Source organism: Ambystoma mexicanum, chromosome 4p, assembly GCF_040938575.1.
Source record: "Ambystoma mexicanum isolate Mex_15411 chromosome 4p, UKY_AmexF1_1, whole genome shotgun sequence".
Classification (NCBI taxonomy): Eukaryota; Metazoa; Chordata; class Amphibia; order Caudata; family Ambystomatidae; genus Ambystoma; species Ambystoma mexicanum.
Window position 1 is genome coordinate 186,129,398 of NC_090927.1, and position 17,794 is coordinate 186,147,191.

Here is a 17,794-nt window from a genome sequence, read left to right on the forward strand (position 1 = left end):
CTGTAGCCCATAGAAGTATGCAGTTTTAAACTCATTGGAATTTGAGTCAAAAGATACATCAAAGCGAGAAAATGCTCTTTTTAAGTCTTGTAAAAATTGGCGAGGGGATATATTAGGTCCAGCAGTAATTGTGTACGCGACTTTCTTTGCCTCCTGCAATGACTGAAAAGGAGAAAAATGACGCCTAATTTCTTTTTCAAACTCCAGCCATGTCATATTCTGCTGTTCATTTAATCCCCTTATGATGCTGGCCGTCGGGGCATCTAAAGTTAAATGAAAATATTGTCTGTACTGTTCCTTATGTATCTGGAGTGCTTTAAAAATGTCATGCACCGCTTCTAAGTGATCCTCAATGCAGCATTCACCTCCCTTTTTAAATGGTTTGATCAGGGCTTTAATGGATTTCATTATTTTTATGGGGCTACTTGTTGCAATACATGGAATTGCACTATTTTGTGATTCAATCCTGTTTTCAGGTGTATGATATTGGTGGCTGCCCCCAATGGGAGTATCAAATCCCCCAAGGGCGCTGCAACCAAGTTCAGTCACCGGCCCAGTCACTGGAGCACTAGCTCTTTGGGCAGAGCTAGAATTCACCTCCACTCCATTGAATGTGGTACCCTGCCGCCTCTCCTGGGACCTGGGAATGCACATTTGCTGTTCTAAGTCCTTACACTTTTTAAGGAGTCTGGTTGCTTCATTTTGCAAATAATTATTTTCATCACTCATTTTATTAATCACCTCCTGCATTTCGCACATTTGCATTTGGCATTCATTGAACTCTTTATTTCTCTTGTCTCTTTCTTGGATCATTTTAATCATTTCTTGTTCTGCACTCTGGAGATCACCTTCTTTTTCACAATGTTCTTTTTGTAAAATCTGCATTTCTGAAACAACCTCATCTTTATCCTGCCTAATGTGATCCACTAAGGCTTTTAAGTGTGCCAATTCTTGCTCACTATCTTCAAATTGTTTCTTGCTTTTGGATAACTGAGTATCAAAGTCTCTGCATTTTAATTGCATGTCTTTTTGGCATACATCCAATTCTGCTCTCAACATTTCCTGATTTTTACTTGCCCCCTCTAATTCAGTCTTTAACCTGTTAATTAGCTGAGTATCATTCTCTTGCATTCGCAGGGACTTGTTTAAAATAAACCATATTTTGCCGCATAGCCGTATTAAACAGTCTTTCTCTGCACTTTTATCGGCTGCATTCAATAATCTAATAAGGCAGACCTGAATTATGCTGCCTTCTGCAAAAATATTGTCTAGTTTTTCTTTCTGCACCTCACCCTGAATGTGGTTACTCCATTCTAACGTGCTATTCGAAGACCAATTCCCATGTGCAAATAACTTTGCCTCTAAATATTGCACTAGATCTGAGAATGTGGTTTCCCTTTGTGACATTCTGAAATTCGTTTTTAGTGGCACACTGCTATTATAAAATGGGTTCCCTTTAATGTGCAAATGGCAGTGTGAGACACGCTTGCCACGCCCAGTAGGTACTCTATGATCACTTTCCCGGCCTGCAACGCACCATAAATATGTAGGGTATTTTGTGGAGATTTGGGGCCTGATGGTATTTTATTACCGCCGAAAAATAACTTAGCAATAATTACGCCTTGTATTCAGATTTGGCCATGTGCAACAATAATACAGTGGACATGCATTATTTCAGCACCTAGACATGCATATTTGGTATACGTGGTTGGTATGCGTGGTTGGTATGCGTGGTTGGTGAGCATTATTCCCTTGTTTTATTGGTGGCCCCAATGTCCAGAATCCCTTATCTTTGCTTAGATTTTTCGTGTAATCACTAGAGAGACCTCAGGCCTACATTTCAGGAATACCACATTTTCAGTGTTAGTGTTAGTGTTAGTGTGCCACCCTGGGCAATCTCACTGACTTATTTACGACAGAGAGCTATATGCGGTAATTTTGTGGTAATTTCCACTACCTTATATACGGTAGGGAACTATGTCCAGAGAGTCTCTCCTCCCGTTGGCTCATGTACCTAAAACGAGCTATGCTACAGTCACTCACAACTGTTCATACTGAATCTGACATGCACACATCTGTCTTAAAATGACCATTGCATTGTTTAAAAATCTCCCCACATCATCAACATTGTAATGGTAAATAGTAAACACCCCCCCCCATCTGCTTTCAAATATTTTTCTGTATTATAAAAGTTGCATTTAAACACGATCTCATTCTTTACAGAAATAAATACAATAGCACAGTAACAGCTTTGTCTATGACACACTGCAAAGAGAGTGGCGGAGAACTGAACTCAAATTGCAACATTAGCATTTGATTAAGGCACGCACAGGAGTCTCCTTCCCTACACTGACTGCATATTTTCATACACACTCAGCTCCCACACTTCTGTAATTACCTTATCTCTTTAGTTGTTCTCTTTCTGAATGTGGCTCCCTTGAAGATTAACCCCAGTGAAAACGAACGCTTTTCGTTCTCAAACCGGGGTTATTATCTGGAATCCTCAGCTTTTGCAGATAGGAATGCCTCAGCCAGGGGAAAGGTCCTTCTTCCAGCTCTGCCAAATCTTGACTGTCTTTCTTCTTCTTCAAACTCCCCCCAGCAAAAGCCTGATCACTCCCTCTAGCATGATACTTGCTATGACGCTGCTCCAATCAGAATTAATCACGCCATCTCCTCCTTCTCTACACAATGGCTCATTTTTATAGTAATACTTTGTAACCAACTGATTTCCTGTTCTTTCGAGCCCATTTGCTTCCTGTAGTTATGTGGACAGGGCAGCAGAGAGAACAAAAAAAAAATGGATGTGCGTTTAAAAGTTCACTTTCAGAATAGGCCTAATTCTGCAGTGGAGACACATTTTTATTAGTGGATTATGTTTCATTAGTCAGGTTATTTATAAGTTATGTTAGTTGTTATTTTCAAATGTGTCTCTCGCTCCATAGGCATTTCAGGTGAAAAATAGTGTGCATTTTTAAATGAGCACGTGTGCTTTTAACTGGAAAAATAGATTTGCATCTTATATGTTAAAATCGTTTTTGACTGAATAGCCTGTCTTTTCTTGTTAATCTGGTAACACATATAGCAATGCACCGCACCCTTGTGGTGGTGCTGCAAAAAAAAAAAATTGCTACCTGTGCAGTAGTGCTGTACTCTGTGCTGTTTGCTACCTGTGTAGTAGTGCTGTACTCTGTGCTGTTTGCTACCTGTGTAGTAGTGCTGTACTCTGTGCTGTAACACGCCAAATATCCTTACAGTGTTGAGCAAAACAACTGCTGTATTACTATAGTAAAGTAAATGCAATTGTGGTTACATCTGATGCACTATATGTTCAACTAATTTTTCTTCCACAGGTACACACAAATGTAATGTATGTTTAACCAAATATTTGGTGCAGCCATCGTGTCGGCGTGAGTTTAAAAATGCTCTGCTGATTGTTTTCTGCTTATTGGGGTCTTGCGTTTCTGTCAAAAGGAAATAGGCGGATTTGTATTGCTGTGATGTTATCCTAAAGTGTTATTGTGGTATTAAGATTGATAAAGGATTAAAATGTCATGTGAGGCCTGTTAGACCGTTTCGTTGCAAAATTGTTGCTAGGACTTTCAGGGTTGTGTGACTGTGAGAGGTTGGATGTGATGGTTGTCGTGGCCTCTGTTTCAGTTTCTCGTGTGTGACATGATGTATTGCATTATGTATGTTATTTTGGCTAACCACATTTTCATTCACAGGTTCATCAAACACAAAGGACTTTGTAGGGTAAAGAATATGGACTCGGTAGTAGTGTTGAACTCTCGCTTACCATTCTTATACCCTCAATTTATCTTTACTTGTATAGTAAGAGACTTGTGGTGAGTGAAGAGGTTGTGTTGTGGTGGTAACAATATTCTGGTTTGGGTGGGATGTGTGGTCCCGGAAAAAGGTTCTGGTTGAACTGGTGTCCTTCACACTAGGTGCATCCTGATATTTGGTGTTTTGGTGGGATGCATGGTCCCGGTAAAAGGTTCTGGTTCTGGTTGAACTGGTGTCCTTCGCACTAGGTGCATCCTGATATTTGGTGTTTTGGTTGGATGCATGGTCCCGGTAAAAGGTTCTTGTTCTGGGTGAACTGGTATCCTTCGCACTGGGTGCATTCTGTCATTATGGTGTTTCAGTGGGATGTATGGTCCCGGTAAAAGGTTCTTGTTCTGGGTGAACTGGTATCCTTCGCACTAGGTGCATTCTGACTATTTGTGTGTCAGTGGGATGTATGGTCCCAGTAATAGGTTCTGGTTCTGGTAGAACTGGTATCCTTCGCACTAGGTGCATTTGGTGTGATAGTGTATTGGGATGTGTGTCCCGCTCACGCTACTTTGGGAGCGTGAAACATTATTTGTAGAAATTTGTATCCTGTGTTGGTGGAAACAGTTGGAAATGATTAACTTCTTATGGTGTCCTTGTACACCTTGTTAAGGGTTTATGGATGATGATAGTATGGTATCTGAGTTATTTGGTTTGGTTTGGTTTTGAGAATGAGGGCTGGTTCCCTAGTAATAGACGTCTGTGGTGGGGCCCGCTGCAGAGTTGATGAATGTCCATGGTTGGTGCTTAGCTATTTATAGGTATAGTGAAGTTAGCAAATGTTTGCTCTGAGCAGTCGCTTGGCTGGTAGAGTTGTATTGAGGAGGATTTGACCCCTGTGGTCATTATCGAATTTTGTTCGGAGCAATTGTGCATCTTTTCCCTGTGTTTTTATCCTGTTGTTGTCTGCTTATATAGGGGGAAGATGTGTTAGGTTTTGATCTGCCCCTGTCCATGGTATGTGTGCTTGTGTCATAGCTGGAGTGTTGATCTAGAATGTTTGAACTGGAACCAGCATGAATGTTCTACTGTGCTGTGAGTGTTCCTAGAGAAACAGTTGGGACCTGGCACTGAATGGAAGAGGGGGGCCGGTGGATGTCTCTCCCTGCCTATGTATTTTACCTTTTTACCCTCATATACTTACCTGTAGACTTAACCCAGTAAAGACCATATGTAACCCATGTACGGCTCCGTCTGGATACTTTGCTCCGAAGCATTCACATAACAAGTTCCCTATGGGCCAGTCCACCCCTGCCAGCAACAGACCCATGTTGCCAGTCAGCAGTTTTATAACACAGCAATATATTTCTCTACATATTACTTTCGCTCTGGGGCTCACCTTACAAGCTGCATTTGCAGGAGCCCTTGCTGCCGTCACTTCCCTTGGGCTATACAGAAGTGTAATCACCTTATTATATATTTGAAGAGAAAAATAGGTGCTAATGAGGATGAAGCTGGTCACAGTGCTCCCAGGTCACGTATTTGTAAATGTCTTCATCATGATGGGTCAGAGGACAGGCAGTCCTTTCCCGTGATCTCTTCAAGGCCATATGTCAATTGTAGTCATTTCCTGTGATGCCATAAGCTAAACGTTCTCGTGACATAATTTCCTGTGATGTTATGCCCTGTCATTTCATTGGGTAAATTGATGTGGCATCATTTCCTGTGATGTCATCATTATGCTAATTACTATTTTTGAAACTTGAAGATTCCTGCAGAATTTTGGTCACAGAATGTTGGCATGTATGTGATTGGAAGGGTGGGAGGGTAAAGAAGGCAACTCCTTCTCACAACAGTCCTTATGTGTTTGGTTTCAGATATGAAGCGGGTATAACTACTTTTAAAATTGAAGTTTCACTAGAAGTCGCTTTAGAATGTTTAAGATGCACCCACACAAGTTAGTTTGCCGCTCCCGCCAGTCTCTGAAGTTACCCCGTCCCAACATTTGAAGCGTTAACCGCAAACACTTGTTCGCGCTCTGAAATACTTGTGTAGGAGCGTGATAGAAATAAAATATCAATATCAGTGAAACTTTAGTCTAGTTGCCGCTCGAATTCCACCCCCCTTCAAAGCCAAAATACAGCTCCTGTTCACAGTCCACTCGAGACCATTCTGCACAAGCCATGCATGGGTACCCACAAATCTGACTGGAAAGTTCGCAGGGGACTGGCTACATTTCTATTGCTAGAGGAATCTTTCATTCAAGAAGCACACACCAGACCCCGCTTTCCCCCTGGTTACATCATCACGTGGTAACGCGAGCGACAGTCTGAATAGAAAGTGAAGTGACGTGCGGATCACGCGGTACTGCAGGACGTACGTCCATTGAACGTCCGAATAAAGCATGTGACCAGGACGCGTTGCTAAGTGCATTCCTCTAGTACAGTAGGGTCTAGTCACTAGCATTGAACTATGAGGCTCATTGAGAAATTATTACAAGCTCGGCTGCCGCCGATCGGCTAGGCAGTAGCACAGCTGCAATGGAATGCGTTATAAAATCAAGATAGCAGAGTTCCTGTAACAGCCAGCCGAGTCCAAAAGTATACATTACACAGCAGTCAGTTTGATCTAGTTACCATGGACACAAACTTACAAAAGCGGAAGGAGATCAAGAAGTCCCTGCGAATCAAAGTGATAAGTATGGGCAACGCGGAGGTGGGCAAGGTACGTGAGGTGGGCGTGAGAGGTATTTCACCCATGGGGGGTGGTATAATAGATCAGCCTGTATCACATATCACGCATGCGTAAGATCTCCACGGCAACCGCGCGCAGCGTCGCTTCAAAGCCCGGGGACTCAACATGCATGCTTTTGAGCAAGTAGCGCGAGATGGACCACTATTTGGAAAGTCGTCGGCGTGTTCCTTTCATGTAGTAGGACCGCTTGTTAGGTGCAGGGAGCACGCCCAACCTTGGAGAGTCTACGCCCTGGGCTATTCCATTGCTTTCGACGCCTAATGATGGTGGCCTGAGGTCACGACTCAAAAGACCAGGACAATGTTATGATTTTGTATTTGTTTTTATATAGTGTGAACCTAGCTCTGGAGCACTCCTTTAGTGCTTTACATGCATTAGAGAGAACAATATAGGTAGGTTAACAAGACAATCTCAGAACGGTATTAATCGTGGGCCAGTCTGTACCCAAAGCACTGGTCGAAGTGTAAATAAAATATATATATATATATAGTGGATCTATGTTACCATCTGTCCATCCCCTTTACTGCCTTGCACAGACCCCCATACGCACTCTCACCATAGCTCAGACCCCATACGCGGGTCCTGCCTTTCCTCCACAAAGCTGTGTTTTTCAACAGTTCTATCAAGACTAATGGAAACGCAGTGAAATAAAAAGCATCAAATAGCCCTGCAGCATGCAGGTTCGTGCACAGGGTCGGATTGGGACATGAAATAGCCTCGCACACCCCCAGAAAAGTGGCCCTCAAACCATCATCCGTGAATCGCTTCAATTCACGACTTTATTGAAAACGCTACTGTTTGTTGCATGTAATGTTTTGTGGAAAGCTTGAGAAAGTGATAACATTACTTTTTGTTCTTTAAAAAAAAAATCATCACATAGCGAAATACTATACTGTTATTTTCCAGAACCAGACTCGAGGCGTGTCTACTAGTTTGCAGCAGCGCAGTTCAGCTTCAACTGCTATTCCGCACTCCCTATGCATAAGAACACAACCCAGATATGTTTTTTGGCAATCACAGGAAGTGGCATTACTGCCTTTGATCATGGAGGGCATCCTTGGAAGTGACATTACAAGAACTGTAATCGCAGCAAGGGACATTGATACAGTTGGTTAAAAAAATGCATTGCATGAATAGAGTGCAATTGCTGTAAAAATGTCACATTGGCAACAGATGCATCGTATGTCAATGTGTGTACAATCAGCTAGACATGACCATTGCTGCCAGAACACTGCCGTGTGCTTAGAGCATACATCTTTCGAAATCCAACTGGGAAGTGCCCAGTGACCTTAGCAGAGTCCCATGGAAGAGATTTGGATACTGATAGATACGCCTCTGCTCTGTCCATGGAAGACGAGGTCCATGTCAGTGTGTAGGGTAGAAATCCATATAGTTAGTGACAATTCTGCGGTTCTCACTGCAAAAGGCCCCCTATGCTTAGTACACCTGCCCATCCCACCCACACACACACCCTTTGTAACTGTTCCCCTTCTAGATGCCCATGGCTAGTCTTCCACCATCCACAGAGAGTGTGCCGTGTAGCTGCCATCCAAACGGTTCTTTGTTTTACCCCATCAATAGATAGTAACCCCTGCCTTGTATCTAGCCATAATCCTCATTAGCTGCCTGGGAACAGAATGTGGCATAAAGAAAACTAAGGCTAACTGACCAATATGCATGGTACCAGCGAGAGGTGAATACACGTTTACCCATTAAGTCCATATACATCTAAATCCAAGGTCCCACCGAACAGTACATATATTTTACGGCACTTTTCAGTCAGAAGAGGCAAATGCATTTCTTGCAAGTGGTCTTTCCTAAGCCAAGGAAACATAACTTGATGGTGTGCAATACATGAAGGGCCCATTAATATTACATATGGAGAAACATTTCAGTCTCTTAAACCATGCATAATGTGTTTTATGAACAGCATACACTGAACTCGTCTAGGGACTTTTGGAAGTTTAGGCACATTAAGATTCAACGAGTTGCTTGATTTAAAGAAAAGTGTGCAATCGATACATTCCAACTACAGTTTTATACCGAGTTATAATTATATGTAAATGCTTGGATTTCAATAACTAAAATGGTACATTTTACAGAACTGACTTGCAAAGTGTACCGATGCCATGATAGACAAATGTGCCACTGCATGTCACAATTCCTTTAAGAAACCCTTTGAGCAAAAAAGTATGATCGTAGCTAGCTTCATTTTCCCTGTCATAAATGGAAGACTACAGCTGCCGGAACGTAAATTGATGTGAGTCTTAAAATCTTGTTTAGGTTTTACTGCACTTTAAAGGTGTAAAGGCAACCAACAAAAGATACTGTGTGATGGAGGCACTTAGTTGCAGTCCTTGCTTGGCACAGAAATACAGCTTTTTACTTAGTATGTGAAGAGCGGTTAAGTTACCGTTATAGAAAATCTATTTTTTATCTCAAAACCAAGATTTCAAGTGACACACACACACGAAAAGTCATCCTCACTTAGTTTGGATTGTGAGCTATAGGAATGACCATTATTAGTTTCATAGTCTGTCATTCCTCTTTATAGAGGACTAAATAGTGTTTCGCCCTTTGCAAACCTTATGTTACGTTCGCCTGGGATTTAGGAAAAGTCACCCATGAGTGTCACTGTCGACAATCCTCTTGTAATTAGCCGAGGGTCACCCGCCCAAAGTTCAAGCCTTGAAGTGATCAGAAAGCTGACCGAAGTAACTCTAGACCTCAGTCATTCCATGTCGACCTATGGGACATGTGAAGATTTGCTCTATATGTACGCAGCCAGGTGCCCCCAGGAGGACAGTCCGGATGGGTGGGGTAATCACTCAGCCACATTGAGGGTGTGTTTTCGTCAAGACAAGAGACCGACCCTTCCACTTGTGATCTTATGTGAAGCATCTGCGAGTTCGAAACAAGCTCAAAATAGCACTCAAAATCTAGGTTGTGGTAGTTTTTTTATGGCCTATGTCCTAGTCAAGTGAAGATAAAAGGGTATTGCGCAAAGCCGGTGCCGCTCATGCAGTGCTGCCAGCCCAGTTAGCATGAGAAAACAACCTGACTGACTAGTCTCCCGACAAACACTGCAACCAACAACACCTCAAGACTTTTGTTACCTGCCTGGTCGAAACTAGACGTTAGCTACTCACGGACGGTGTTTATAAAGTTTAACTTGCATTTATGAAACTCGCTGAACCTCTGTACAATTAAGTGCAACTGCAACACAACACTAAGCTCTACATTAACAAGAGAGCACATATACACACACAATGTGTACATACAAATGACAGCACTGAGCTGATGTTATTTTTTTTATTTACTTATTTCTGTTGGCTGGCTGCTACTGCTCTGCCGTGCTGCTACCTCTGTCCCTCTTTTTCAACACTTTGATATGATATGATAAGGCATTTGTAACGCGCCTATACACAAGTGTTTCAAGGCGCGACGAGGCGGGGGGAACAAGGGGAGACAGACAACGATCTTACTAGGCCAGGTGTCATTCAGATCGCACAAGTGCAAGGGTAGAGGGGAAGGGAAAAGTGCATGGGGGAAAGAGAGAGGGGAAAGTGCAGTACAGGGTTATTAGCATACAGCATACAGGATAAATAACAAGGGCCAGCTGGTGGCAAGTGCGAGGTAAGTGCAGACAAGTGCTGGGAAGGGGGGCTGTATGGATACAGACACAGTCCCGTAGTGCAGGGGTTGCCGTGGAGGCAGTGCAGGGGAGAGTGGCTGGGCCGAGAACGGTGAATGGCCCAGTTGCAGATTCAGTGCAGTTTCAGTAGTATTAGCAGGAGAGAGGGGGAGAGAAAGCGGAGGCAAAGAGGAAGGTTTTGAGGTGCTTCCGGAACCGGAGGTGGTTCTCCTCAAGTTTCAGGGAGGCAGGAAGGCTGTTCCAGAGGGAGGCCCCTGCAGTGGAAAGAGATCTGCCCCCAACTCGTTGTTTGGAGAAGCGGCTGACCCTGAGGGAGTTGGAGGCAGATGAGCGAAGAGCTCGAGAAGGAAGATATTTAGGAAGAGAGAGTTGAAGGTATTTTGGCCCAAGGCCCCAGACGGCCTTGTGGTCAATGCAGAGGGTTTTGAACTTGATCCTCGCAGTCACTGGGAGCCAGTGTAGTGATTTCAGTCCTGGAGCGATACGGTCCCTGGGCCTGAGGCCAAGGACAAGTCTTGCAGTCCTGTTCTGGATGAGTTGCAAAGGGCGGAGAGTAGAGGCGGGCAGATTTAGATAGAGGCTGTTACAGTAGTCCAGCTTAGAGAGAACCAGGGCTCTAGAGACAGTGAGCTTCTGGGGGAAGGAGAGGAAAGGAAGGATACCTCTGAGGAGGTGTAGCTGGTAGTGTGACTTCTTAGATAAGTCGGATATGTGAGGAGAGAAGGAGAGTGTGGAGTCGAAGATGACCCCAAGGTTTTTTGCTTGCAGGAAGAGGGTCCAGAGAGGCCGGCCAGAGAGCAGCAGGGAAGGAGGGAGTGGGAGTGCCGATGAGTAGAATCTCAGTCTTACTGGCATTAAGGCAGAGGTCGTTGGCGGCACACCATTTCTGGATAGCAGAAAGACAGTCAGAGATGAGGGAAGGAGAAGAGGAGGCCGAGGGTAGCCTGAAGATGAGCTGGGTATCATCCGCATAGCACTGAAAGTAGGGGCAGAGAGCGGCGATGTGGTGGGCGAGAAGTGCCAGATACTGGTTGAACAGCCAGGGAGAAAGGTTAGATCCCTGGGGGACACCACAGGTAGAGAAGAAGATGTCAGAGAGGAAAGACCCCAGTTGGACCTGGGAGGGTCGATTTGAGAGGAAAGAGGTCAGCCACGCCAGAGCCTGACCAGTGATACCGAGGTTATCACGGAGACGGTTGAGCAGGATGGTATGGTTGACAGTATCAAAGGCAGAAGAGAGATCAAGCAAAATGAGAACACATGGAATGTTAGAGTCAAGGTTCGAGAGCAGGTCCTCACGGATGTTCAGGAGAGCAGTTTCCGTGCTTCTGGCAGCTCTGAAGCCAGACTGATGGTCATGAAGACTACCAACACATTCAGCATGGAGATTAAGCTGGGAGATGGCCAGTTTCTCCAGGAGCTTGCCTAGGAAGGGATTGATAGAGATTGGGCGATAGTTAGCTGGGCAGGAAGGGTCGGAAGAGGGTTTCTTAAGAAGGGGGTGCACAAGGGAGTGCTTGAGAGGGGATGAGAAGACTCCAGAGGCAAAGGAGTGATTGCAGAAGTCAGCAAGGGCAGGAGCCAAGGAGTCAATGTGGTCCTTGATAGTTTTGGAGGAACAGGGGTGGACCTGTTTTGACGAGACTTTCATAGATCGGACTTGTCTTGAAACCTCGTCAGCAGAAAAAAGGGGAAAGGAAGAGAAGGAGAGAGGAGGGGTGGCTGCAGAAGAGCCAGAGGAAGGGCAGGGAATAGAGGGGGGAGGTTATAGGAGGAGAGTGAGGACAGGATGTCCTGAGTTTTTGAAATGAAGTGAGAGGCCAGTGCCGTGCAGAGGGCGTGGGAGGGGACAGGAGAGGTAGAGACTGCACTTTATTCCTAGCAGTGACTTCCTCCTCGACATTTCTGATTCCCAGGCCCAGCATGTGCTGGGGTGTGGTGGCCGACATAGCACACCCAATGCGACGTGTCTGACTGATGATTGGCTGCTGCCTGCTGCACATAGCAACTCAGCCACAGGCCCTTCCCTGGCCCTGGTGCCTTGAGGCTCAGGACTGGCGTCCGGCAGGCTGCCAGTCCCTGGCCAACCCCTGGCCAGCCCCACGGCCCCACCTCACCTGGCTGACCCCAGGTAGGAGGAGAGTAACTTAGCTAAAGGAAACGTAGTACGTGCAAGGTGAGCGAGCACACAGCTCAGCCTCCAGCTCACGAATCCCGGCCAGCTCCCCCACCCCCACCATTTGTTAATTTGTAACTAAAGTCATTTTGTTCTACTTTGACACTCTGTGAGAGATTGCGTGCGGCCGGGCCTGCCTCCTGGCTGGCGGCGCCACGCCACCTGCAGATGGGCCTGTGCAAGGACAAGTGTCTGCCACTCTGCCAGTGCTTTGCTTATCATGCAGCATTTATCAAAGCAATGCGAACACTTAGGAAGTAAGTGTTAACTTTCTTTGATGAATTTGCACAGAATGCAGCAGGCCAGGCACTGGCAGAGAGCATCCATCCATGTGCTGCGCAGCAGCAGCCGGTAGCTCAGGGGGCAATGACTCACTTCTTCAAAGTAAAGAAACCACGCAGCAAATAATATTCTATATGTAGTGCAAAAACTGGCCCAGGGATGGCTCATAAAACTGTCCCAACCATAATCCTAAAGTCAGTTACGTTCGGCCGAGAGGCCAATCTAACCCCTTTCCAATCACTCAACATTCCCACCTCTTAAGGTACATTCCTATGACTATAGCCACACACACCCCCTCCCATTTATCTTGTTCTACTATGTGGTACCTCTCAGGACAGGCATCTAGGCCCCAGTGTGTGCCACGCTGGATATGAGGGACACAGAGCCTGTGATAACGGGAGCTCACTTCTTTATTATTTTACATACTGCTGTGAACGGGGCAGATCCCCTGTGTGCATGCTGTAGCATGCACGTCTCATTGGTTCCTCCCGGTGTGATGCGCCTCCTTGTCACACTGAGTTAACTGTCTGCATGCAGGAAACAAAACTCTTCAATCACAGGTGGCTTCACATCTCTTCTATGAGTCTTATAGGTCTTTTGATGCACCGCTTGGGCCTCATTGACACCTCCACCGCCTGTACCGTCTCTGGCGAGGCCACATTATCCTTCCTTGATACCCCCCCCCCCCATTGGCACCTTCCACAACATTCTCCTCGTCCTCGCACTCTTTCACCCCCTCTCGGTAAAGTTGCAATTGTGACACGTTTCATGTAATAACTCGCCCTGGGGACCGGGCAGTCACCATAGGCCCTTTTGATCTGCATGATGGCACAGGGATCGGGATCAAACAGAAACTGACTTCCGTTCTTGCTTCCGACGCACGAGAACCTTGTCTCCCGTGTGCAGTCTTGACCACTTTGCTCCCCATTTTCTCGTCGGCATACTTTTTCTTCTCCTGTTTATTTACTGCATCCTCATTCTGGAGTGTTCTGAAGTCTGTTTCTCAGAAATCCCAGCTGTGGGGCAATCTCGTTTTCATTTTCGTCTGAAACACCAGCTTCGACGGGCACTTTCCTGTTTTTCCATATGGTGAGTACTGATCATCTCGGAGCATGCTACACAGTGCCTGGTTCAGCGACCTCTGACTCAATGCATTCTGTTGCAGCATCTTTTTCAAACTTCCCATGATCATTTCTATCATTCCGTTGACTTGTGGCCACAGGGGTGTCATTTTTCAATGATGTATGCACATATGACTCATGAATTGGGCAAACTCCCCACCATTGAACGGAGGCCCGTTGTCTGGCTTGAGCACATCAGGAATGCCCCACACTGAGAACATGATGTTCAGCTCGGGGATGACGGTGCTGGCTGCTGTGGTTGAGATCAATTGTACGAACAGAAATCGAGAGAATTCGTCCATGACCACCATCCAGTATTTCCCTCCACCGAACGGCCCAAAGAAGTTGATCGCAACATGTGTCCATGGCGCTCGGGCATCTCAGACATCTGAGTGGCTCTGGATTTCTGGGTTTCGACGTGCACTGGCACAGATGGCATCCCTTCACGGTGTCCTCCACTATGGAGCCAATCCCTGGGAACCACATTGTGTCTCTTATCTGGTGCCTACCCTTCATTTGCCAGGTCCACAACTTGCTCTTGAAGGTCAGTGGGTATAACGATCCGCCTTCCACGCATCACAAGACCATCTGCAGTGACTGACAACTCATATTTCACTTGCTTGCAAGCCAGCATTTCTTGCTGCACAACCTCTTGATCTTTGTGTGTGTGTTCCAACTCAGTCTCTCCATCTTCGCAACATAATGAGTTCTTTTACTCTTTGCAATATCCAATCGCTCATGGTGTGGTCTCTCACCTCGCTCGTTGTGAGTGGCTTCAGTGGTCCCCGCTGAGCAGGGATGTTTATGTATTCTTCCGCCATGGACGACTCATGATCATGTTTCACAAGCGGGTGCCTTGACATGAAATCTGCCAGATTGTATTTCTTGCCCGGCTTGTTCATGATGGTGAAATTGAAGTCCTGCTTTCTTAGTCACCACCTTTCAATGCTCGGGGGCATTTTGCACTGCAGGTTTCTGCATATTCTGACCAATACCTGATAGTCGGTCACCACCGTGAATGGTTTCCCCAGGAAGAACATCTGGAATTGCTCACACGCCCAGACGACCCCCAGCCCCTCCTTTTCCGGCTGTGAGTATTTCTTTTCGGCATCCGTCATACTCTTGGATGCATAAGTGACAATGGCCCTTGGACTCTTATATGCCAGGCCTATGCTGTATTACGATGGCGCCCAAGCTGACCGGGCTTGCGCCTACCATCAGCACAGTGCACTTTGTCAGGTCGAAGTAGGTCATGCACTCAGCTTAACCAATGTCTCTCTTGATGTGGCTGAAGGCCCTCTTGCAGGCTTGGTCCCACTGAAAAATGTTCCCTTGCTTGGTGATTTCTCTCAGTGGTGCACCCTCAACAGCTACGTAGCACTATCCACCCACTCCTGCCCCTCGCTCGCTCACCTGCTGCGGCCTCCAGCTGCCTCCTTCCTGCTCCATGTGCGCTCTGCATACTGCTTCCGCGAAGTGTGTTGCCAAGTGTGTCCAGTCTGCAGTACCTGCCGGTCCCTGGCGATCCTTGGTCTTTCTTTCCTGCTGTACTTGCTGTGGAGCTCCTCCTACCAACTCACCTGCAGTGTCTACATCAGCAGCTTTTCCCGCAAAGTAGACTGCCAAATATGTCCAGTCTGCAGCCCGAGGTGCTGGGGCGTTGTTTTGTGTTTTCGTCTCCCGTGACTTTACTGAGTGTGTACCGGCCGACTCATTATCTACGACCCCATAAACTTGTAAAATCTTGCAGGGTGTCCTACAGACTGCAGGGATTGTGTTCTCTTTGATCTAGGAACCTCTTGTTTTATTTTACTGCTCTGTGGCAAATCCAGGTCATACATAAACTAAATAAATGAACTCTATTCAGCCACATTGATCATGCGACAGGGCCTTAAAATCCAATCTGTTTCGGAGGATCAATCGGAACGAAGACTCCCACAATGCACTGGTAGCACGATGGCGCTCTTGGAGCCTTCTCAGTTGATAAAAATTAACCAACCATCATACCAGCAAGAGGAATGGATATAATACAAAATGTGGGTGGTAATTGTCCTTACCCCAAACCAAACACAGCTTCAGTAACTTCGAGTGATTTGGAGGTGCGAAATCCGTGAGTCAACTGCTTTGGGACCCCGGCCCGCGCAAAGAATTCATGTCAGGAACGTAATACACCAAAGTCCAACTCTACCTACTCGCCTATTGCAGGACATAGAATTACAGATGACTACTTTGCCAAATCAATAGGAACCATCAACTAAATGAAACGTATTGCTCCGATTAAGGAATTGCTATGCTGGACCATTCAATTATGACTGAGCAGAGTGTTGCGGTCGGTGTTAAAGACCTTATATACGACCTTAGTATAATAAAGTTTGCGGATTTGGCAATGGAAAACAATATGGGCTCAGTTTCCGACTTAGACTGTATTGCTGAAAGCTTAATCCAACAACCATGTGATGCATCCAATTTGGGCTTGCTGACTGCATTAACTAATATTGGTAGCAATTGTTCCATGCATCTATTGTGGGCGCTGAAGTATCTGGGGGCGATGCAGTGCACCATACTTTGTGAGCGTTTGATGAGAGAATTCGATTGACTCATCATACCGTATCTGCGCTTAATATGGTCCTGAGTTCTTTTGTGAACCTATACGACAATTTATGGAATGAGCTGAAGGCCAGTACTTTATTCTGTCTGAGGTGAATGTCAAACCTGAAGAACCCCGGGGATCGGGTTTCCAACTATAACCAATCCTTGACCACCTGACGTACATCGGGGGTGTGCGCCTGGCTGCCCAGGAAGAGTGCCCAGAATGCTTCAACACAATTATCATTGACGATCTTTTAGTGGAAATTGGCCCTGTTCTCCCACCGGTTCCCCCCCCGCGAATCAACAGCATAACTCCAATGTAAACCTTTCCGCCCAATCTCCTGTCCAATTAATGAATGGATTGAATGCAAGAAATAGCCACGAGATTGCAAGTGATCTGGCTGTGGAATCCAGTTCTACTCCACTCCCGACCCTACATTCTGAGGTTTTTCAGGTGGTTACTGAGCCAATCACTATTTGTTCTTCTATGAAATGGACTGAAGCAAAATTTATAAAAATGGCTAGGAAAAGAACTACTGCCTTCCGGAAAACCATGCAAAGCGCAACTATTATGGGATTCAAGAAGATTTGAGAACTTTATAAAAACATTTGCCCATCTGTTATGTCTCCACTCATTGAAGAATGTAGAACGGAGGTGGTATCAAACTTCTGACCAAGAACATTTCTACTCAAACGGTTCAGGAACTGCCCCCAATTGATTCTCTCTCTCTTCCAACTGTGGGATAACCATGTAAACCTCATTTTAGGGTAAATGCTTGAATCCAGCCTGACCCAGCAGTGTCATACTCTTCTCTACAGACTAACCAAATTCCCTTACAGTTTACTAATCAGATTTTCTAACGCAGAAGATCTGCACCATCTGGTTGTAACACCAAACGGCAGTGAAGCAATGCTGGATGATAGAATGTGTTAGATTAATAATGGCATTGTGAGCTCGGACGGCTCACCATTAGAGTTAAACATGCAGAACTCGAGTTGTTTGGCCGCCAACCCATTGTGATACTACTACTAGATTCACTTTCTATTCTAGTAATCAGGAGAATTTGTTAAACAAATTTTACTTTCCAGATAATCATTTGATCTCTGTTTCCAAACTCTGGTTCTAGGGGGATTCAGAGCTTCAAACATCCTTATCCTGAATTAAGAAAATCTCTATGGTGAGCTTAGCTGCCTCTTCATATCCAACTGTGAGTTCAGGGGTTGGGCAACTTTTGAGGAAATTACATATGTCTAATCCAATGAATTTAAGTGGTGGCAGCGTGGAAAGGCAAAACACGGGCAAGTCCAAACCACACAGTATTTTGCGACAAGCCAGTGAGTGGGATGTCCAGGTGGGCCTTTGTGCTTTTAGACCAGGTGGGAACTAGGCAAGCAACAACGTCATATGATACTGACTTAGTGGGACAATGCCATACATAG

The 17,794-nt window shown here is 45.5% G+C and overlaps 1 protein-coding gene across 1 annotated transcript in view; it reads left to right on the plus strand.

Annotated features, from left to right (window-relative positions):
• Nucleotides 1–6,161: 6,161 nt before the first annotated feature.
• The window catches only part of DNAJC27 (DnaJ heat shock protein family (Hsp40) member C27), a 175,974-nt gene continuing 164,341 nt past the window's right edge, over nucleotides 6,162–17,794 (plus strand). Inside the window, exon 1 of the mRNA XM_069605673.1 lies at nucleotides 6,162–6,501. Coding sequence (XP_069461774.1) covers nucleotides 6,415–6,501 — 87 coding nt within the window. The 5' untranslated portion in view covers nucleotides 6,162–6,414. The remainder of the gene's footprint in view (nucleotides 6,502–17,794) is intronic.